At 36.2% G+C, this 23,633-nt stretch overlaps 1 protein-coding gene across 1 annotated transcript; it reads right to left on the bottom strand.

Annotated features, from left to right (window-relative positions):
• Positions 1 to 391: 391 nt before the first annotated feature.
• On the bottom strand, positions 392 to 20,503 carry rad51 (RAD51 recombinase). The gene is made up of 10 exons (XM_088925239.1): positions 20,429 to 20,503; positions 19,028 to 19,123; positions 18,120 to 18,257; positions 17,555 to 17,672; positions 13,350 to 13,441; positions 12,338 to 12,432; positions 6,451 to 6,564; positions 4,758 to 4,887; positions 1,566 to 1,687; positions 392 to 1,058 (listed from the first exon to the last, which is right to left on the bottom strand). Exons 2-10 carry the CDS (start codon positions 19,103 to 19,105, stop codon positions 935 to 937), a joined length of 1,011 nt encoding a protein of 336 aa, XP_088781365.1. The 5' UTR covers positions 19,106 to 19,123; positions 20,429 to 20,503; the 3' UTR covers positions 392 to 934.
• Positions 20,504 to 23,633: the final 3,130 nt, after the last annotated feature.

Genomic DNA, 23,633 nt, shown 5'->3' with positions numbered 1-23,633 from the left:
CTGGATTTGACTTAATTCATACATTGCAAGAAAACAAATACAGCACTTTTTGTATAAAACGTTTGAAGTCTACATTCCCTAAGCCCCTCCAACAGCATGAAATTGAAAATTATACAGTTGAATTTCATTGTCATTCATTGAAAAGTTATACCCAGACATACAAAGCACAGAATTTTAGAGTTGTTGTAACTTTTAAAAACATACTCCATAACAAAATGACCCTGCAGTTTGTCTGAGGAGAAATTTGAAAAATTGTATGTTGCATGCTAGACACTTGACAATCGGCCAACATACATCTTAAGAACACAATGTTCTTTCAAGACAAAACTGTAAAATCAGAAACTAACTTTTCAATCACTTAAAAATAATGAAAAACAACAAACCTGAAATCAGTGGTTTAAAAATAAATTTAATAGGGTATATCATATATATACAAAGGAAGGTGATATAACAAAGACATAAAAGGGAAACAAAAAAATGACAATTTCCTTCCATACCTACAGAGGAAAAATAAAGAAAACCTCAAGGTCTTCGAGATTTTTCAGGTATCATTGCTTTTCTCTCAAGTCCAAAACAGTAACTACATAGTAATTCATTACCTTTTCAGAGCACAATATTCAACATGAATTCTTCAGCAAAGTCTATTATACACCTTTGTTGTCTTAAAGACTGGCAGCCAGAACATCTCAATATTCAACTTTTTTAGCAAAACAGGCATGAACTACCATTTCTTCAATAAAAGGGTCTTACACACATCTATGTGTTCACTGAAGTGTTATACTGTACAAAGAGTAAAATTGACAAGGGTAAAAAATCATCTTCGACAGATCATGTTGGATAAGCAATGCAAACTGTTAAATAGTGTCCTTAATGCAAAAAAAAGACCAATGTTAATTTCTGACAACTGCTTCTAAGTTCTTCAGTTGCAAGCAGCTCAGTCTTTTGCATCACCTACTCCATCTGCATTAATAGCAAACATGGCCTCAGCCTCTGGGAGACAAGGAGAATCATAAATCTTGCATATCCGGGTCTCACCACGGCCTTTTCTTAAGTACAGTCTGTGTAAGAGACAGAAACAACACCAATACATGAACCTTGCAAGTACAAAATATTTCATGACGACTCTTTGCTAAGCACATATAAAAGATGGTCCTTAAAGTTTTCGCAAACATTGCTAACCCCTGATACTGGCAAGGTTGAAGGATCCAGTTTGTTGTGAAACTGCTATCTTGTCACTGAACATGCTTCAGGCATCTGTTTCAGTAGAATTATACTGGACTTCATAGTTACCATGAATATTAAACATTAAAGCACAAATGAATCATTTAAATACAATAAAGGGCATTCATTCTTACAACTGCAGAAAACCTCTGTAATGCAAGATCCACTGATTTCATTTCATCCTTAATTTTAATAAAGGTTGTAATGAAATCAGTGAAAAACGGAAGGAAACAAGCGACACATTCAAACTTTCAACAAAAACTTAATGATATTAACGTCTTTTATAATAACCAATAACAATAAGCAATAACCAATTATAATGTAGTTCAGGCAGCAGAACCCACCTAGTAGTTGATGCATGGGCAAGGATGTTGCCTCCAATAGGCTTTTTTGGATCTGCAGAAAACATAGCAGCACCATCCACCTGAGCCACCACCTGGTTAGTGATCACCACCGCTACACCGAACTACAGGGAAAAATCACAGTATCAAAAAAACACTGGGTGTCCGTTCTTTGTCATTCGTTGCCATTTGCTATTGCCCTCCGTGAAATAGAGAAATACAAACAAAACATTTTTGTAGGTTAATAACTAAAACATGTAAGGCCCTAATGGAACAGCATTCATAATTGTTATTGCACATATGTCAGATTATTTGGAAAATTAATGAGCACAAGTGATTTCTCATGGTAAAACTTGATTTGATTGGTGACAGATGTACATTTTTAATGCCCGATTTGAGGATTTGTATATTTTATTATAGTCAGGCTTCACCAGCCTTCACTTTTCAAAAGATTCTTTTGTGCTGTGTGGAAATAATTTTGTTACACAGCCTTCTATGGCCAATGGTCTACCAACAGGCTTCTGAATAGTGTGCAATACTAATCTGTGCCCCCACCACATTTCATGATAGATTTTGTTTGCTAAAGGGCCTTTATATATTTTTTTTACAAGTTTCATCATACATGTTATCATGAGCATTCACAAAACATGAAAATGACTGATAACTAAACACAATACACAAGTAAGCAACAGCACTAATGATGATTTAGACAGTAATGAGACAGATAATTTAGACTACTCCTTTAAGCACAGAAGGAAACTAAGTGCACACCAAGATGCTAGTTGCAATAAAAGATGTCAAATTGTAAAGAGACTCCTGACTGACATATAAGCAAACACCTTGTACATTAACCTTGCACTTGTGTACAGTCAAAGACCATATTAGTAAAAACAAAAAATCTACAGGTAGTGGACGAAAAGAAATACCACGGTTAATTCACAAGGTCACCATGTGAAACAGGATAAGAGTCTACAAGTGACTGGAATTTGGCAGAATGGAAAATTGCAGAACCATCACAGCCCTTCACTGTTGGAACAAAGAACTCAAGGCGTTAGGATTCTATAGGTTGGAGCCACAGGTGCACTTCTCTGCATGTTAAAAATATGCTGAAGGATGATTCTTCTGCCAATATCCCATTTCTCTAATACTTAGTAGTCTATTGCTGGTGCTCTTTGTAACACTAATCTCATAAACATGCATTGCCAGGTGTGATAAGCACTTTGTGGACTGCAATCCAACTGTAGTATCATGCTCTGATACCATATGGCCATGCTTGCTATAATTATAAGCATTTATGCTTGTTTCAACATTCTTGTACTTCACCCTAAGCATGCTAAGATGTTATTTACTTAGAAGCACGAGACACACCTGTATGGAAGCTCTTGCTCTCAATATACAGTACTTGGTGTCCCTCGTGTACCCAGATGTTTCTGTTTTTTGTCCACTACCTGGAGGTGTCAAAGTGAAATGTTTGCATGCATCACACCACAGAAATCATTTCCTCCCAAACAGTGTTCACACTGTACAAAGAATGCCCATTACTTGCTCAAATAAGATTGAATGAGTCATGCGAAGGTTCTGTAATTTGATGCCTGTCTGCCTAATCAAGATTCAGGAAGCACATCTGAAATTTGAAAACTGTGCCTAGAACTCCTATAGATAGTATAGAAAGACACCCCAAATATTTTCTTTTAAAATTGTTAAAAGATATCCAAGATGCTGCGATGGATTAAAACAGAAAATAAAGTCTTCTTGCCTTTCTTCTTATTACATTTAATTTGCTAACATAACTGACAAATGCTTGTCTAGTGTCTTAAATGAGGGGTTAAAAGCAGTCCATTCGGTCTACATTGTAGACATTTAATACCATCTTTTAAGAGACGAGCTGTGACCTCGGTATCCTGACTACATACTGTTCTGGCACGAATGTCATGTTCCTATAATGGGCGTACAGTGTTCCCCTTACCAATTCATGTTTCATACTGTCTTTGGTGACTAGCTGTTTGGTTTGATACAGAAGAATAACTACCATGTTACATCCTGGGTATTTATAATGTGTTTTGTGATCCTTAGCTGTGTATAGCAAATTGCTATATAAAAGAAAGCTGCATTTTGTCCAAATTTAAGGAAAGTTTTTTAAGTGCGTGGTTGTGCAATTTCTCCTTAGAATATACTTGAAATGTGCCAATAAGGAACACTGGGCATTACGGTACACCATCAGACACCAACTTCCCATAAATTACAAAATGGGAAGGACAAAATACTTTTTCAAAACCACACAAATCTGTGCCGAAATATAAACTTTTCTGGTGGTCTGTTTTAATTAAAATGCAAACCTCATGATGCAATCCCATTGGTAAAGATTGGCAGAAGGCCTTCTTTGGTGGAATAAAATGAAAAGAGTAGTTTTGCTTATTTGAAGATCAAAAAATCTACCTCACGCTTCAGACTCATTGTGTCTGAGTGCCCCTAAAGGGACAGCAAGGCCACTTGATCTTCATATGAAAGATCTTTTGTGTGGTCAAAAAAATGCCACACTTGAACAAGTTTTGCGAAACTGAAAACAGATTTTGGTAAACTATCATCTACTTACACCACATCCTATGCTTGAAGCAACTTACTGCTTGTCTTCGGAACTACTTTCCCTGCCACAGATGGATTGCAAACCAATTAAAATCTGACAGTTACACTAAATCTTCATTTTTTATTAAAAGGTTCACTCTTAGAGTTCTATACAATTGTAAAATATATTACCCCTTGCCTTTACATCATTTCACTAAACTCTATGATTGTGAAAATGAAGTACTTGATACATTCAGAAGAAATACCATTTCCAAACAGGTATAATGTAATACGAAATTTGTTAAACTTTAGTGACTTGCTGGGGATGGTAGGTGCCACTTATGTCTGAGGCCCAGATCAAATCAAAACTTGGGCACCACTAAACTCAAATTGTAAAACCAGCACTTGATGATGGATGATTACAAGAAGCCTATTTCTTTCATCAGCATGGTTTGTATTTTTAACTAGATGGTAGATTGAAATTTTGATTTGGTTCTGGCCAAATTACAAGCACCAAAAGACTCAATTAAAAGATCCTAATAGGTTTCGTGTACAAGCAGACAAGTGCATCTTTACATAGCTGTGCTCTAAAAACACGTGTTATTATCTCTGCGCAGCAAAAAGGTACTCTACCTCGTCTGCAAGCCTCAGCAGCATACGCAGAAACCTGCCCAGGTGACACTGTCGTGCAGAAAGCTCTCCTCTCCCTGAATAATCTGTTCTGTAGAGGGCTGTAGCACTGTCCACTATAAGCAAAGCATACCTGGAAAAAAAGAGTTAGATAAAAGTAAATTCATACCAATTAGACATGACTTCTAACTGAGACCTATTTCCCATTTCTTTACAAAGTTTTGAAGCTAGGTTAAATGACATTTTAAGACCATATTCCTTAACGGAGTCAAACAGAAAGCCACAGTTTCGATGGGAGAAGCAGTGATGTTCACTGGAACTGCAGAGAAGAACAAATGTATCCATTTTAAGGCCACAGTAAGCGCTGGACAATTTTGTTTTACATTACAAATCCCATTATGGCAGAAACAACTGATTGCAACTTTTACTTGCAATCAGTATTTGTCTCATTCCCTTATGGCCAAACTGTTTTCATTATGTGAATTGCTGACAATGCAGTCTAGCTCTCTGTTTAATCTAATGAAATGTGACAAACCCTCATGCTCATTACATAGAAGCAATGAACAGTTTATCTTCTAAGGACTTGAATTCCTTGTTTAGATACTGTAAATCTCTGTGAAAGTTGCACGAGACGGAGTTTAAGTCTTCAACGCCAGAATCTCCTAATTCATTTGAACATTAAAGGCTTTTTAACAGAAACTGATAGTCTTGAAGAATCTTAATTAATGGTAATTGGCAGAACTCCCAAAGTGAGGACTTTGGAACTTTGTAGTGACAGCCTGTTTTTGCTCAGTGCAAAACAGTGCTTTAACAATTTAAAGCACTTTGCACTGCTTTAACAATAGTGTTTCTAGCTGAACAGGAATGACAAAAGAGGTTGGTCCCAAGGACAAACTAAGTTAAATTTAGAGGACAAACCAAATTAAGCACGTTCAACTGTGGCAAACAGTTGTATTTACATATTTTAGTCTTTTCTTTTTTGTAGGCTATGATGTGGAATTTGCTAAATTTGCTCAAGTTCATTCATGAGTCGAAAGGCTCCTTGTGACAGCTCTACGTGGCACACTCCATCCATAAATCAGGCATCACTGTTTTCTCTCAATCACAAAGAATACATGTTATTTTCTCGGTTTCAGTTCTCGTTTCCCTTGCATACGTTATTGTTGTAAATGCAAGAGACAGCTGTTGAACAGGTAGAGTGCTTCTGGACACTTCAAGTACGACATCACAAATTATACCTTGACAAGCCAGTTTTCACCACGTGGCAGTGCACTGCAAAGTAGTTAGAAATGCAGTTTTTGTGCTAGCATATGAAACCAAGAACTCAATAGGAGAGGTAAAGCAACTTAACACACTGAGTCATGATTTTCACGTTTCCCAAAAAATCTCAAACTGACAATATTAACCATAAATATTTATAAAAAGTAACAATCCACCCCATTCATAAAATTTAAGACTAATATACTTAAAAAACGTTGGCTATTTGTTGCTAAGCATCAGCGTCAATGGTAAGCATAAACAAGCTGAAAAACTGTAGATTATGCATCCTCATTCAGTTTATTTGCTTATGTTTAAAGAGGACAAAAGCTACCAGTGATCTTGGAAGAAAACTATTTTTTGAGAAATGCCCCTCTATTCATATACCACAGATTGCTGATATTTCTTGATTTTAATTTACAAACAGAAGAAATATTACCTAGATTCTGACATCATTGCTGAGGCTTGGTACAACAGCTGGGTTTGGTGGTCTGTGTTAAATGCTCTGGCGTAGGCTACGTTATCAAGAACATCACTGCCAACCAATCCATACCTAGTGGGGAAAAAACCACATTAAAATGTTTTTAGTGAGACAAATGAATTGTACATTACACCAAAGCAAAAAAAAAATCATATTAGTCATTTATCAAAGCAACATTTGATATCTTAACGATATCAAACATTTTACCAAGACTTCTGTGTTAGGTACACTTTTATTAAGTACTATGTTCAACCTTTTGGAGCTGAGGCCCTGCAGAAAGTATGAAATTAATGTGACACTTCTTAAAAATGACGCAGGTATGAAAATTTAAAAGATTACCACAACATCTATAATTCATGGTCATTTGGAAGAGAAAGAAATTAATTAAATATATGTCTCAATTACATTTGAGGCTTTTTGTTATGTGTGGTGTGCATCAGCGAAAAACCTAAACTGCTTTATTTAATAAAAATAATTGCTTACACTTATACATGCTTATATTATACTTTTCTGGACACTCCACTCAAAGCACTTTACAGGTAATGGGGACTTCCCTCCACCACCACCAATGTGCAGCATCCACCTGGATGATGCGACGGCGGCTATAGTGCGCCAGAACACTCACCACACATCAGCTATCACTGGGGAGGAGAGCAGAGTAATGAAGCCAGTTCATAGATGGGGATTATTAGGAGGCCATGATTTGTAAGGGCCAATGGGAAATTTGGCCAGGACGTCAGGGTTACACCCCTACTCTTTTTGCAAAACGCCCTGGGATTTGTAATGACCACAGAGAGTCAGGACCTCGGCTTTACGTCTCATCCGAAGGACGGAGCCTGTTTACAGTATAGTGTCCCCGTCACTACACTGGGGCATTAGGACCCACATGGACCACAGGGTAAGCGCCCCCTGCTGGTCCCACTAACACCTCTTCCAGCAGTAACCTTAGTTTTTTTCCAGGAGGTCTCCCATCCAGGTACTGACCAGGCTCACACCTGCTGAGCTTCAGTGGGTTGCCAGTTGTGAGTTGCAGAGTGATATGGCTGCTGGTCCAATGGTCCAGGTTCTTCTACCTTAAAGTCATTGATTTTAAATGTACCATCTTCAACAATGGATTTCAGAGTTATGAAATAATTTAGATTTGAGATATGCCAGAGATGTTACTGTTACTTGTTTGTAACAGTAACATCTTGATGACATTTATCAGCGCCTAAAAATATCAGTGTCTAATTAAATACCGACAACATTTTCACAAATACCCACCATTTCATCTCCAGTGGAAATCCATTTTACTTTTACAATAAAAATGACAACTGAAACAAGATGAATTTCCAAAGAAAAATACTAAACTCTCAAACTGTATCAAAGCACTATCTTGGGTGAGACAATAAAACAAGAAGAAAATGTAAAGGGTATGGTTCCAGATCTTTGGCACTATCTTGGGTGAGACAATAAAACAAGTAGAAAATGTAAAGGGTATGGTTCCAGATCTTTGGCACTATCTTGGGTGAGACAATAAAACAAGTAGAAAATGTAAAGGGTATGGTTCCAGATCTTTGGCAGAACACCAAGACAAAGCTTGGGAAAACCCAGGCCTTCCCAGCTCCTAAACCACCGATTATCAACTCTGTAAAGTGCGATCCCTAACTAGCAGTTATCAGCTCTGTGCAAATCACACTGAAAAAACATGAAAGAAGCAGTCATATGTCAAACAATTTAATCTGAATAATTACTAAGGTGTTCAGCTACATTTTTACATAACTTAGAAAGGAGATTAAGGTTTTAATACTTATCTTAGTTCTGTACCATGAAGTCTTCCACCTATTTTCCACAGTTAAAAGTCTAGACATAGTGTCAAAAGTAATACGATGGTGTAAATGTACTCAGGATGACAGTGATGATTTTTGAAAAGTATTGAGTATTTTATAATTTTTGCCTTGCACATATGGAATGGCAGGCATTACAGAGATCACAGGCAAATTGTACACCAAAATAAAATTGAACAAATAAAATGAAAAAATATCCTACTGTTGGAATAAAAAAAATATTGTAGTACTGAAGGTCAGCCATGCAAGCTTTTGCTAGCTCCTGCGTGCAGTGTAATCAGATCTTTAAAAGTTCCAGTTGCAGTGCCCCTGACCCTCTCCCCCAGGGCTCAGTGGCAAGAAAGGCCAGGCTTTTAATGAGCAGCTGGATGGTGTGCTGCTACAGTCTGACAGGGACTGAGTGACCTGGGGCTGGCTACAAGGGAGAACAGGAGGCCAGCAGGCCACACGATCACAGAGAGAGAGTGAGACCTCATTACGAGGCTCAGGGGATCCCCCATACAGTTCACAAAAGCATGCCGTGAGAAGGGGCGAGTGGGCTGTAACACAGAGAAGGAAGCGTGAAATCTTATTTAATAGTCACAGAAAGATTTCTTTTGCAGGCCTTTTCACCATTTTTTCCTCTTTTATGTCTGTGTAAACAGACTTAATAAAGCTGTGTAACAAATGGTTAAAAGAAAAGGCTTAGAAATCTCTTACCTGCAGTAATTACATACTTATTCTGAACGTTGACTAATATGCACAGACTTGGAATACCTAGTGTTTAGAGGCAGCAAATAAAGCAGCTTTCATAATTCAGCCGCCTTTAATACATGGAGCAGACAAATTGTTAGTTAGGGACTTCCCTGAGGTTTGCAAGTTTAAGTTCTGCGTGACTAAAAAAAATGCAAGGTTCTTAATATGTTTATTGTTATAGTAACTTTAAATGAACCACTTATTTTACACACTCATTTAAGCACCTTTATAAATCCCAAAACAAACACAATACCCTTTAATTTGCCTGAATAAGTGTAATTTAAAGGTTGTAGGAGTGACATATGATAAAGCAGTACATTCACAGGTGCCTCAATTTTAAAGCACTAAACATATGGCTATTGTTCATCTGTCCTACAGTCACGCAAGAAATGCCCCATATTCAGACCTCTGCTGAAGTTTTATAGCAGGCAGTGCGAGTGCTAGACACTACAAAGGCACCAGATTGACATCAACTTAATTCATAAAGTTACTGCCAAATAAATCATTCTGACAATAGTAAAAAAATTCAAATATAATATGCTGCAAGACAAAACACCACTCTATTTATTATAAAGCTTTTTATCACAACTCTTTGTAGCATGAAAAAGACTAAATTTGTCAGTGCGCTGAACTTATTTGTAAGTTAACAGTAATATTTTATGCGTTGGGCCAGATTCTGTTCAATATATAAGGTATATAAAGCCTAACACAAGTACGAAGGAGTAAAACAAGATTAATTGATACTGAAAACTTGGTCATTTAGATGTTTAATTTGAGACCAATGTTATTTATCTTGTTCAGCACTTATTGTGAACTTGTACTCCTGATCCTTTTCATGTAACTGTTATTTCTGTTCATTATATTTTCAGCATTGTTTCACATCATTTTATTAACTAGGAAAGAATAAAACCAACTCATATCAACACTCAATCACAAAATATCATTCATTACACCAGTAATATTCTCCTCTGTAACAGACATACAAACTGACATAAAATAAGACTTTTTTTTCCTCTACTATCAAAAGAAATTCACAGTAGTTATATATTTTTAAACCAAAACCTCCTTACTTTATCAGTATTTGATTTTTAAAGAAACTGAATTTATGGAAATGGAGTTTTATTTTGTTGAACCTGATTTGAAGGCTAATGGCCAGATTCTTCATGCATTTATGTATCAAAACCACATCACATAAAACAATAAAAGTGCACAATTTAGTCTAATTTGTATTTACATCTTCAGTGCATTCAATAATGAAGCCAGAAGTATAATGCTAGTAACATACACTGCTGTTACACTATGAAAAGAATATCTTAGACAATCTGATTTTATAGCTCAGGAACAAAAGCTTAAACAGAAGACAAAAGCTTGGGAGTATGAACATTAGTTTGAATATGTAGATGCAGCACTTCTGAACGCACATAAAAGTACAACAGATGGCATGAGACAAGAAACTCTGCTTTACAAGCTAAAAAATAATCAAATTAAAAAAAATATATGGTTCGACTGTATAGTAAAATAAACTCAAGGTCCTATGATTAACAACTAAGGACCTCCATATTTAAGTTGATCTGGCAGGCTGTCATTGCCAGAATCCTTACAGTGGTATATTATTTATGGTTTGCTTATGATAATAGAAGCAGTCAATTTTAGATGTAAGAACCTAAATCACTAGGTATATAATTTAAGACTGAAATCTACTGTATATAAACCAGCATAGTCCAGGAACAATTGATCTTGACCAGAATGAAATGAATGTCACATTTAGGGTTACAAAATCCGAAGACACCAAAATCATTGTTTTTGATTTTTGTAACGATAACATTTGATGTTGTTTTTTTTAAACAAAAAAAGTGCTGAACAAAAAAAAAAAAAGAATCCCACAAGTATGTTAAGACCAGAGCTGTCAGTAGCACAACTTTTTCTTGGAAGGCTAAGTTTCAAAACATTGGAAAAAAAAAACATCTTGGGAAGTTTATTTGAAATGTGCTGAGGTATTACTTCCTTATTCTTCAAAGAGTTTCAAAAAGAAAACTCAATAAATAATTACTGAAAATTTGGCTGAACCACTACAGACAAATAGACTGTCTAAAAGTGAAAGAGGTTCAATTTATTTGGATGCAAATGACCTCCAGAAGGGAAGCGAGTTCCAGTGATTGCTGTCGGCGAGCTCGTTTAACAAAGCCCCACATTAGAAGGGATTTAAATCCGTGCAACAAGAACAACAGGAATCAAACAGGCCTCAAGGAAAACCCACCCAGCCTTCCCACAGCATATGTACAGATGCCAGTTCAGATAAAAGGTCTTGCTCTGCTTTACTCAGGCATTCTCAATATCACACTCTCAACTGCTGCTTCCCTTCGATTCAACGAATAGTGAAGGGAAAGAGTTTCATTTTCATTAATGAAGTGCCTGGAAAAACCCTGAATAGAACACCAATGTTATATTACTTTCATTTGTACATTTGGAAAATGTACAAACCACTTTAAGTCCGTGGACCAATTAGTTTGGGAACAGTCAACACTAACATCTTTCCTTTTTTTACCCCCATACTTAAAGGTTGCATTTCTACCTTTCATCAAGACTGCATTTAAAAAAAAAAGTTAATATTTTGAACAAGTTAAAGCAAAAGGAAGACTTACCTCCCCGATGGTTTTCTGAAGTAGCTTTCTGACCCAACAACCTGAAGTCATTCTTGAGCTATTTAATCAATCTTGAGCTTCCAAAACATTTACATATTTTTGCTTTTGGTGTTGTGAAACAGTAAATTAAAATTGGCATATATCATGATGCACGGCATTTTTTTCTATCACAACACTGTAATGGTGTTCTTTGCAGAACACACACAAAAAGTGCTTGTAAAATTGCACGTTCCAAATTAAGTGCTAAAGCACATGTTTTAACAAGTGTGTGCTTAAAGTAACTGCTCCAGTGGGAACACATGTATACTACTGTTTTTGATGTACAAAAAATACATATAAACATATTGACACTTGCAAGAGACAGAAAATTTAGGAGAAGACCTTATATTTATTTCAAGCAATGGTGGGGACCAAACACAGGTCGAATAGAATCAGATTAAAAAAAAATAACTCCAGGACCATTTGGCCAGCTTTCCACTGTCATAGTTATTTAATTCCCTGATGTGTTTTTTGTATTTATTGAAGTCTAGATAGGTCCCAGTCAAATGTACTTTACTAATTGGCAACCATGAATAGCATGTTATCATAGAAAACTAACCCATGTAAAGCATTCATATAGGAGGCCATTTAGAAAAAGCACACCTTTCTGCAACAGCCAACAGTCTCTCGGGTCGGAAGGTCCCCTCTGTGTCAATGTACATGGCTTTTCCCTCTCCACCACCTTGGTCAATTGGCAACTAAGAGACAAGAACAACAATCCTTTCACTTAATGGTTTACTATTAGAAATGCACAATATCTTTTACAGGAGTGATTCTCAGTCCAAGTCTTGAAGGACAGCTGTCAGCTGATCCAACTGGTTTCTTAAAAGGAAACTGCAGTCCTAATTTCTCAGACCGATTATTAAATATTGTTTTTACAATTTCCAAATTAGGCACAAAATTTTGAACTTTGTGAAAGTAGTGGATAGTCATAATGTTGTCAAGAGTTTGCGAGAACTGTGATGTGAAGCGGCCCTTACTGCTCACTAGTCACTGGAATGACTAATGTAAAGTGATGTACGAGCGTATAAATACAGGTTGTGCAGCAGACATTTCGCTACAGAAATGTTCTAACAGAATCTGCATACAAAGTCAACAAATAAATTGTATTTGTTGGCAAAACCGTCTTAAAGCCGAGATAAATATTTATTTTGGGATTAAAAGAGATTTATTCACAAGCCTGCTTGTTTACAACGTAATAGGGCCGCTTCACCTCACTAGACGTTTGTATACCTGGATATTTTATCTATTTTGGAAAGTAAATTGGAGGTTTTACACATCACCGTGTACATTTTACTTTCACTGTGATTTGAAATGCACTCATCTATGCTGATTATATATATTAACCAAAAATATAAAAATAGCATTACATCGGAGAATACTGCAAAAATGGCTTGTCGAATTACAAACCACATCAGAACACTAACTCCAGTCCCAATCTGTCTGACTTCTACAGGATTGTCAGTTTTTAAATTCACATGCATATATTATCTGTCAAAGCTTCACCCTACAATAAAAACTGAAGTATACAGATAAAACTGAAAAAGAAGAGTGTACACAAAGTTTAAATGACTAATAAATTCTTTCAGCATATTAAACATTTATATATAAATACCTGACAAGTCACTGCTAGAGTGTGGCAAAGCTGGGTCTTTCCTGTTCGGAACTCTCCAAACATTTCTGTAATTGAACCAGTTTCTATCCCACCTGAAAAAAAATGGAAATAATACGACACAAAAGGTGTCACTAAACACTTCCCTGCTTAATAAACGTAAAAAATCTAATCCTTTCAGATTAGCCAAACATACATAAGATTATTTTTTTTGTTAAAAAAATTTGGGAATATATATAGCTCATTTGGCTGGTCAGAAGCTAATTGATCCAAGGATCTAATAAAAGTTATTTTTTTTATGAAGCCAAAATATCAACTTCAACAACACTGCTGGGTGTTTTCTTTCATACTCCGGTGACCTTTTGGAACAAGGACTGCTTCCTAATCTCAAAAAGTTTGTAATTTGATCCCTTTTATTTACCCTTGTATCCTCTGGTTTGTGTTTCACTTTTGATTCTGACAAAGTTGATAGGACTGACATTGTCAATGCTTTTGGAGATTTTGAATAGTAGAATCAGATCCACTTGTAGTCTTCTCTGTTAGACTAAAAAGATTCAATATTTTCAGTCTAAGCAGGACATTCCTTCAAAACACAGGAACATATCCAGTTGTTTTGGTTTGGTTTAAGCTCAAAGCAGCAATATTTTTTCTGAAGTGAAAGTGAAGTGAAAAGACTAAAATTACACATAATATTCTAAACAGTCTTTCTAGGACATTGCACATTTTTAACATAACCAAAATTTAAAGTATATGCTTTCATGCATATCTTACCATTCTGTTCAATTTTTTAAATAAAACATATTAGTAGACAGCCAAAAAGGCATACCTATAAATGTGTCAATTTGGACATTTTTCAGATTAATTGTATAATTTTGCACACAGATTGAAGAATCAGTGTGGGATTCTTTCTTTTTGGACAGCTGCTGACAAAGTCTCCTGAAAATTTAGAAGGGAAATCTTGATCTTTACAAGCCCGTGAACACGCAAAGTAGGACCCAGACAGCATAACAATGTATTGTCCTCACTGATATGAAATACTATGTGAACTGTAAAGTTTTCTGCAACTGTAAATATTTGCAAAGGATCTGCAATCTCACAATAAAACCACATTATTAAACACAGACACCTTTTTATGAAGGTTATACTGGTGCCAATATACAAAGAGAGCCATGCTTTGCTGTGGTTTAATCATGTGCTAGTAAAAATAACTCAAACTCATACTGCCTGCCTTGAAAACGTGACTTGTTTAAAATTTGTCAATGATTTCTCATTTTAAAAAAAGAAAATTATTGTAACTTTATCAATAAAGGGCTTCCTGTACCTGATTACACTCCTAACAAGAAAAAATGACCAATCAAAAAAATCAATGGGATCCACATTGTCAGTATATATAGCAAATTAAAATTATATGCCAAGTGAATGTGGATCTAGGAAATTATATATTGATGCAGCCTATTCACATAAACAAAGTCGTTTATGTTTTATGAATATTTAATACATATGAATGGAACTGTACTATAAACTCATTAAACTATAAACTCCAGGAACTGTAAAATTTTAACAGAACACATACTGTATATACATGCAGTAGCATTAATACTAACTTTAACCTGGACTCATTGTTTATCACTGGATGCATATTTATTACCATTCTGTACTACCTCGAGGTATAGTAATTACGATAAATTACAAGTAAAATAAATAGAATAAATGAAGTTTAACAGCTATACAGTACAATCATCTGGACGGACCAATAAAAATAATCCATATTGTATTTACATTCTTTTTATTTTAATCTACTCAAATTTTTTCTTTAAACTGGTGTTAACTAATCAAAGTAAGTACCATGAATGTCATTTAGACTTTTTTTAGCCACTTACAGCAGGCAGCTTATAAAAAGTTAAAAATGAGGCAGAGAAATGTTTTTCACCTCTGTGCCAAAAAAAGTTGCAGGTCCAACACAAACTGTTGGCACTTCCAATAACTGTAAAACTGTAAAATCATGCTGGAAAACCGTTAACTGAATGTTGCCTGTCGACTTCTAGAATGTCTAGAACATAGACTCAACAGTAAATGAACACTCTGATAATCATTTTATAATGTTAAGGAGGGTAGGGTAATATTACTTATACAAAATGCTATTTTTGGCAAAGGTTCAAAGGTTATTATTTCTTAAATGGGCACAGATTGTTTTATTTCAGACAAAATGTCTGGCTATCTGAGATGTTTGTTGTGGAAAATGAGCTTCTCAGTTTGAACCCACCATGACTAATATGTAGCATAATGTGTGCAGCAGCTTTTAAGGAAACAGTAGGCTATAATATTGTTCGGATTCATAGTCATATGAATGCACCTAAAGTGCTTGTCTGAATTGTAAGTGGGCCTAACTAATGGTAAAATATTTTTAGATAGGAGTTTTAGGCTGAAAATAATAAGACAAAGACCTTTTAGTCCATCTCTCTATCTATTTTAAAATGGAGTCACAGCCTATCACAACAAGCAAAGGGTGCAAAGTGGGATACACCATGGACAAGATGTCAGTCCATCGCAGAACGCACGCACACACACACGGCCAATTCTCCCAGAAGCAAATTGATCTACCAGTTCATCTTTCGACTTTGGGAGGAAACCAGCACACCATGAGGAAACCCAGACCAACAGGGAGAAAATATACAAATATATTTCAATATATTGTATACTACATGCATATACAAATATATATCCACACAGATAGCACCTCAGGAATTGAACCCAGGGCTCCAGCACTGTGAGGCAGCAATGCTAACCACTGCACCACCTTACTGCCCGACCTTCTAGTCTCGATCAGCAATTTCTAGCCTAGATCTTCTCATCTCACCCATTGCCTTTTGGTCTCCCAATAGACAAAATGGTACTGTGTATTTATAATTAATCTAAAAATGTAGAAGCAGACTAGCCCAGCCTATACCAAAAGACGGCTGAAAGGTGTTTCTCACGTGTAACTTGACAGGATAAACACAGCAACTAAGCTAAAAGTTTTGGGAGACAATGGTCCCCCTTTTTTTTTTTTACATTCCTTTGCTTCTCCCTCCAATTTGAAACATCAATTTTACAAGTAAACAGTTTCCGACCAAATGTAAGACCACATTCTTTAGCCTAGGCCTCAAATCCCAAATTTAAACCTAGAAAGTCTAAAAACCTCACCACAATGACTGCAAATGCTGTTAAGAACTTACAATCCCCACAAAAAAAAAACACTCAATGAGCTACCCCCAGTTGGTAGAACCCTTGTTACAGTCTTCTGAAGAAGTCAGGACATCATGACAGACTCCCCCCCCCCAGCTCACCACATCAGAAAGAGCGGATACTGTAGTTTTTAAGGAAAAACAAGATGCAACAGATGCAGTGGAAAATGGTCCACTGTCAGAGGAGGGGCAGCACAACTCCCCACAAAGACAATTAAAGAACAAAGAAATCTTTCTTAAGTGCCACTGTGCAAAGAAAGAAAGACCCCAAGAAAGGGAACAATCTCCAAAATCATACAGAGCACCACCATCCTGTAATTCTGCTTAGTATATGGTTTTGGCAGTTTTAAAGAGGATGTGCTGCATGTGGTGTCATCATCTTTAATTCACTCCTTCTCCTGGATCACCTCTATATCAAGTGTGCAGCTGAGCTTCTACAGCAAAGTAAAAGTTTGGAGGTCCATCCAAATTTAAAGTCTTGCAGCTGCCTTTTCTCCATTACTGATACAATATAAAACTATAACTGGCACCATGCTTGAAAATAAAGTATAGTTCCATGACACTAGATTACAATGAATCAGCATTTAGGCAAAAGGTATCAAGCATATAATTCAGGTATTTAATTTCAGGTCTCCCTTCTTCAGCTCATCACCAATGTAAATTTCATGTTTTCTAGAGTTCACCTGCAGCTGATCCTTACTAGCTATGTCAATTACAAAGCACAGTGTGAAGGCTGGTTTGGAGGTTAGTAGTGCCTTTACTGTTTAAAATTGGTTGCCCTTACAGAGTGATTACTTCACAAAAATGCCATTTGTATATAAAATGAAGTGGTTTCCTTGAAGTGCAAGTGGTACAGTATGTACCATAGGATCAGGGGGTTATAATCACTGATTTTAAGAAAAAAAGACCCTTTGAGGTCCATAATAGAGGACATAATTTAGGATTGGATATTCACAAAAATCTTTTAATGGCATAAGCTCTCACCCTGTAGCAGCTTGTCAAGCTCTTTGGATCCTGTGGTGATCTGGATGATCTCAGCTCTACGCTGATGGAATTCTGTGGCTGTAGTAAACCCCATTGGTACCTGTTTTGCAGCTTCGGCCTGTAGTAAAAAGAATTGTGGTAACAGACCATTTGAAAAGATCACCTACAAAAAAAAACTTGCCATGCAAACACCACAGGTCAAAGACGAATTTCAACTGAAAAACAAGTTGGACCCTTTGCTTAGATCTCACTGATGTAATTTACTTTTACAAAAGAACTTACTACATTTTTGGATGTTTTATCTGAAGCAATTCAAAGGAGCTTCTTCTCTTCAGTTCCGTTTAGTATGGGTCCCATTTATGAAGGAAAACAAAACTTCCTTCAAAAGCTACAATTCTTGGCAGAGAATTATAGTCTTTATCTTCAATCTCAAGAAGGGACTAAGATGATTTTGGTTAATAAATTCAGGACTTCTATAGCAGTAAAAGCTACAGGTAAACCAAAGCACATAACATAAGACTAGACAAAACGAGATCAGGAGGAAGAGTATATAAACATGGCCTACTAGAAGTTTCTCAGCTTTAGCTTCACTGATTCCTTTGATGTTCAGCAGTTCCTTCTTCGGTGCATAAGCCACTGCCTCTACCGTGTGGAAGCCAGCCTCCTCCAGCTTCTTGATGTCACTTGCACTGATCCCACATTGCTGTGGAAAGACAATATAAAATAATGACTGCCGACAAAGCAAAGGGCAAGATAATGCACTACACACACTACTGCAGATCTCTAGATAGAGGACACCCCTTTGCAATTCATTTAGGAAAAACTAAAATTCCAAAGAACTTTGGGTCACACTGAACTGTATAGAAGGTGTAAGAGATATTCTGTTAATTGTAGGTTTCACTATAAATTGATGTAGTACAGAATGCTAATAGAGTACTCATTTTCAGTAATTATGATCTTGAGCTTAGGATGAGGATTAGTGCATGAGTGAGTAATATGCATATTAGCCCTAACCTATCTATAGATGCTTTATTATCATTTTATATAACTTCAATTTATAGTTGATGGCTAATAGATTATACAGATATTGGTATAAATATCTAAATGGAACAGGTAAAGGTTTATTTCATGCTGAAAGGAAAAGAGAATGTTTCAACTGTGGAGCCTTCTGACGCAGCTACTTACTTGAACTTGTACAAATCTATACATTCACTGTATGTAAACATATCTGCTAAAAACAAGTGTTACAAGCCTTTGCAATGATGAATGAGAACACAAGATATTTGTAAAAAGATTGGTGACAACAAAACATCTTTTTTTCCCTGTGGTAAAAGAAAATAAGCAACTTACAAACCAGAAAATTCCACAGGGTCTGTACCTGATGTTATGTTCCATTTATCATCACTACTATAGACACACAAGTGCTACAAGATACACAACACACAGCAGTGACCTCTCTGTCTAAAACCATACCTCCAGTCTGCTCAGTGGTTGAGGCCCAAAGTTCTCCTCCACTTCAACCTCCTCTCTGGTGTCACATCTCATGGCCATTCTGGAAAACCTTTGCGTCTGTATACAGTATGTCAAAACAGACTAAATGTAAGCATTCAAGACTAAGGGCAGCAATTATCCATCAATTTTCTGACCATTTCTTCCAATGCAGGGTCAAGGGAGAGCCGGAGCTTATCCCTGAAAGCAGTAGGTGATAAGCAGGGTACACCCTGGACAGGACGCCCGTCCATTGCAAGGCAGACACACAGATGCATACATCCACACCAAGGACCGACTTTCCTAGAAGCCAGAGCACCCAGAGGAAACTCACACAAACACAGCAAGAACATACAAATTCCACACAGATAGCACCCCAGATCTGGACTGAATTAAATGGGCTCAAAACGAACTTAGTTTTATTCAGGGAGGGTTTGATTTTGAAGGCAAATTTCCCTTAGCAGAAGCTAACTTGTGATCATTTTATAGTAGGCCTAGGTTAAAAAAAAACAAAGCGTTTGTAAAATCACTATCCATGCATAATTCTACTATTAGACTTCCAATCAAACCTCACAAAATAAGGATATTCTGTACCTATTACCAAGTAAAATGACCACTAAAATAAGGCATATTTTGATCAATTTTAGGCGATTCACAGTAGCGAACACTGTGGTACATTTATAAACAGGCGTACAATTTCTATTCTAGCAAACTGCATAAAACATGCACAAGGTTGCTTAAATGCGCTTAATTAATTCATAACTCATGACCGTTTTCTTGTGGCCAAACACTGAAGAAATGCAGAAGCTGAAGGAGTTCACACTACCGAGTCTACAGTGTAGAGTGAGCGGTGGCACTTTCAGTACAGACCTCGGCTTTGTAGGATTATATCACAAAGTCGGAGGCCCTGTCTGAAGGGAATACTATAAGGCGTATCACAAAAAAACTAAAGTCACTTAAGCCGATATATACACTTATTGCATATTATGAAGCTATAGATTGAAACTAGATTTTCAAATGTTCGCTTACACTATCTAAATATGGTAAATCTAACCAAAGTGGCCTATATGCTATTAAGTGAAGAACAGGTAAGAAAATCACTAATAACGGTCCAGTTTAGCTTCCAAGCTCTCGGTTTGCAGTTAATCTTCTGAGAAAAACATTAAGGAACAACGCAATGTTATGTAACCTGGACATGTGTTGAGGAATAGTACTGTACAGTACCTTTGTCTCCTTTAGACAACTGAAACAAATGTTAAATCTGTCTTCAACGCGCTTCTAATGTAATTCCTCGGGAATAATAACGTGACTTGAATGTCACTTTGGAATCATTAAACAAAAACTTTTTTTTGTTTCTCTGATCTGCAATGTTATTGACAAACTCACCTCCCGCTCTCTTCCTGTTCGTAGAATTCAGAAACTCCCGCGCACCACCAAGCGTCCGTGCGTGATGACGTTTTCGCCTTTCTTAAAGGAGCAGGTCCCCAAATATGAATGTTCCGTAATTTCAATTTGAAGTTTACTAATATTGTTTTGAAGCGTTCCATATTGGTTCGTATAATAGAAAACTATGAGGGAACATTTTATTCTGCCTTTCAAAAATGATGGCGACACCAGGTGTGCAGTATTCCAGATGCGGTATAACGATGAATATATTTCTTTAACTGTTCTTGTGTCATAAATTGCTATACAGTAGGTTCAAGTCTTCAATATGCTTTATATTTTATTACCTAAATGGGTCTCCGAGTACAACCACTATCTGGTTCATCCCAGTATAGATTTTGCCTGAAACCAAACAGTTTTAAGTTTTTGTTGACGAATATCGCAGCGGTCTGTCAAAATCACATTGTGCCATTTTGGGGTGGGGGTGCGTCTTTTGAGCTGCATTTCTTTAGGAGGTTGAAAGATCATACATCAGGAGGAGCAGAATGCGAATCGGTTACTTGTCTATAGATTCTGCTTCTCTGGAGAGTCGGGCAAATTTGGTTAATTATTCCCAGGCACGCAATGCAATTCCCCTGGTAGCACTATACTGTGTTGGAAGCCTCTTTTCACTCCTGGAACAATCGTTCAAGCTTTGACTTAAAAAAAATGTTTTTAATGTGGCCGACTTCATTGTAACGTGATAGCAAGAATATTATTGCAACAAAGTATAAATTAATATCTAATGTAGCCATTCCACAATTTTTTGAAACCTTGGGAATCTAGGATTTTTATTCAATTTTCTACAAATTATGGTTTTCTTGATTATTAGTAACCTTATGCGTAATAAGAGTTAGATTTATTGGCCAATAGTTACTTTGGTCGATTTTTCGACCTTCTTATGGATGGACACTGCATTACCCATTATCCAGTCCATGGGTACTGACGTGCACTGACTTGTGAAACTGGTGGAAAATGCTAATTTAATCTTTAACAAGAAAAAATAAAATGTCTTGACCTTGATAATTTTGGAGAAAAAAAATTGAAACGTGTCTTTCTCATACCTACAACTCAATTTAGTTTCAATGACATTTACATTAGTAAGGTGAATTTAACAAGTATTCCCTCCAGGATGATGCGAAAGCAGCCAATGTGCACCAGTACACTCCCTCAACGTTATCTCAACATTGAAGTGTAACAGAGCCATCTAGTGGAAATGGATATGAATACACAGGAAAAAATTGCCTGTCAGACCCTCGAAATCCTAAATGAAGTTCAGCAGGTCCATGCAATTCAGGTTATCACATTCTAGTCACTACCTTAAAAATCTAAATATGACAACATATACATATTTTTCAAAATCCTTATGAAATACATCCAACATACAATCAACAAACTATGATTAAGCAGCATAATATAAATATTTAGTTACATAATACAATACTTATAATAAATAATAAAACCTTTTACATTACAACCTATTGGAAAATAGAGTTCATTTCAAAGTAGAGAATAAGTGACAAAAATGAATGAGATCATGTATAAAAGGATAATTAAAAAGGTAAAAGTGATTTGTAAATTAAACAAATGACCAGGTATCATTTATTGGACATTTATTCTTCAGTCAGTTTTACAGTTGATGCTTTTCAAACTTGATAGCTTCCTGGGTCTTTCAATGTTGCTGTGTAAGCCACAATTATACAGTACACAATCTATGCACTAGAAAGGTCTCATTCTGAATATTGTGTACAGTACATTTAAAATCCAAGAACAGGAACACCTTTACCCAAAGGATTGTGAGGGAATGGAACAAATGACCCAGTTCTAGTTTGGGGTGGAGCAGTGGCTCTGTGGCTAAGGATCTGTGCCTGTGGCTTGAAGGTTGCCGGTTCAAATCCTGCAGCTGGCAGAGGAATCCTCCTCTGTTGGGCACCTGAGCAAGGCCCTTAACCCCAACTGCTCCAGGGATGCTGTACAATGGCTGATCCTGTGCTCTGACCCCATGCTCTCTCCCCATCTGTGTCTCATGGAGAGCAAGCTGGGGTATGTGAAAAGACAAATTCATAATGCAAGAAATTGTAAAGGGTTAATAAAGTGATATTATTATTATAGTGTTGAAGCCCGTCCTCTAGTTTCTTTCAAGAAATGGCTGATCAATTTCCTACCAAATAGGCCTAATGAGCCGAACAGCCTCCTGTCATTTGTAGCCTTTATGATGATCTTAATTACACCACCTTTTGAATCTGTTGGTCATGGGAAATTCCTTAACCCCAGAATCTGTTGTACAGATTGCTGAAGAGTTAAAAATGAAATAATGAAAGAACTGCATTGCAGATGTGGGACGTCCAAAGTACAAAACTACAAACAGGAGCATCAATCTTTTTGTTTAGTATACCAATATACTTTAGATATTGGCAGCAGTTTCAATTATGAACACATTTTTATAATGTAATCCTATTTAATATTTAATAACAGAGATTTAATAACAGGCAGTGTAGTTATGCACACTTAAAGCAAATCATGTCTGAATCTTTTTATAAATTTTTATTCAACACAAAACATTGTATCTTAAGCTTAACTTTTCAAAAAAAGCAAAATTAAGAAATATATCTGGTTAAATTAAATACACAAGAATTTTAAGCGTACTTAAAATTACTTAAAAGACAAAGAGAAAAAAAAATCCTGATTCACCTCTACTTAAAGCTGCATCTATACATATACAGAGTAAAAAAAATACATAAATGCTTACATATTTATTCAAATATACAAAGTCTACTTAAAAAATGGTAAATCCTTTGCAAATAGTAAATATCTGCAGCTATCCGATTTGTTTTTATATATACAAGGCTGACTTTACAAACTGATTAGCACTAATGAGAAACCTAAATTCAGGATGTGTGCTAAAAAGGGACAGTGAAGTTACAGCAAAGTTTCACTGCAAATGTCACAAATGATAAACCCACAATAGTATGTTAGTACTACACAGCATGGCTTGCTCAAACCAGGACATTGTGAAATGAAAGGCTGTGTATTATTGTAACTTCTGATTAGAGCCCTAATTAAGTTTTTACTGACTACCAAATCGGAACATTAGTTAGGCAGTAGCACTGAATACAAAAGAGAAAAAGTCAATATATCAGCATCAGAAACATGTGAGGGAGGCTGGAGT

Source organism: Atractosteus spatula, chromosome 9 (assembly GCF_055471065.1).
Source record: "Atractosteus spatula isolate fAtrSpa1 chromosome 9, fAtrSpa1.hap1, whole genome shotgun sequence".
Classification (NCBI taxonomy): domain Eukaryota; kingdom Metazoa; phylum Chordata; class Actinopteri; order Semionotiformes; family Lepisosteidae; genus Atractosteus; species Atractosteus spatula.
The sequence above is the reverse complement of the archived record's forward strand: the minus strand, read 5'-3'. Positions and strand labels throughout refer to the sequence as shown.

Excerpts from the sequence above, each read along its gene's own strand:
- rad51 (XM_088925239.1), bottom strand. The coding sequence starts at position 19,105 with ATGGCCATGAGATGTGACACCAGAGAGGAGGTTGAAGTGGAGGAGAAC. Across the intron at positions 12,433-13,349 it reads CTCTAGCAGTGACTTGTCAG|TTGCCAATTGACCAAGGTGG; the intron begins GTATTTATATAT and ends CTTGTCTCTTAG. Across the intron at positions 4,888-6,450 it reads GCAATGATGTCAGAATCTAG|GTATGCTTTGCTTATAGTGG; the intron begins GTAATATTTCTT and ends CTTTTTTTCCAG.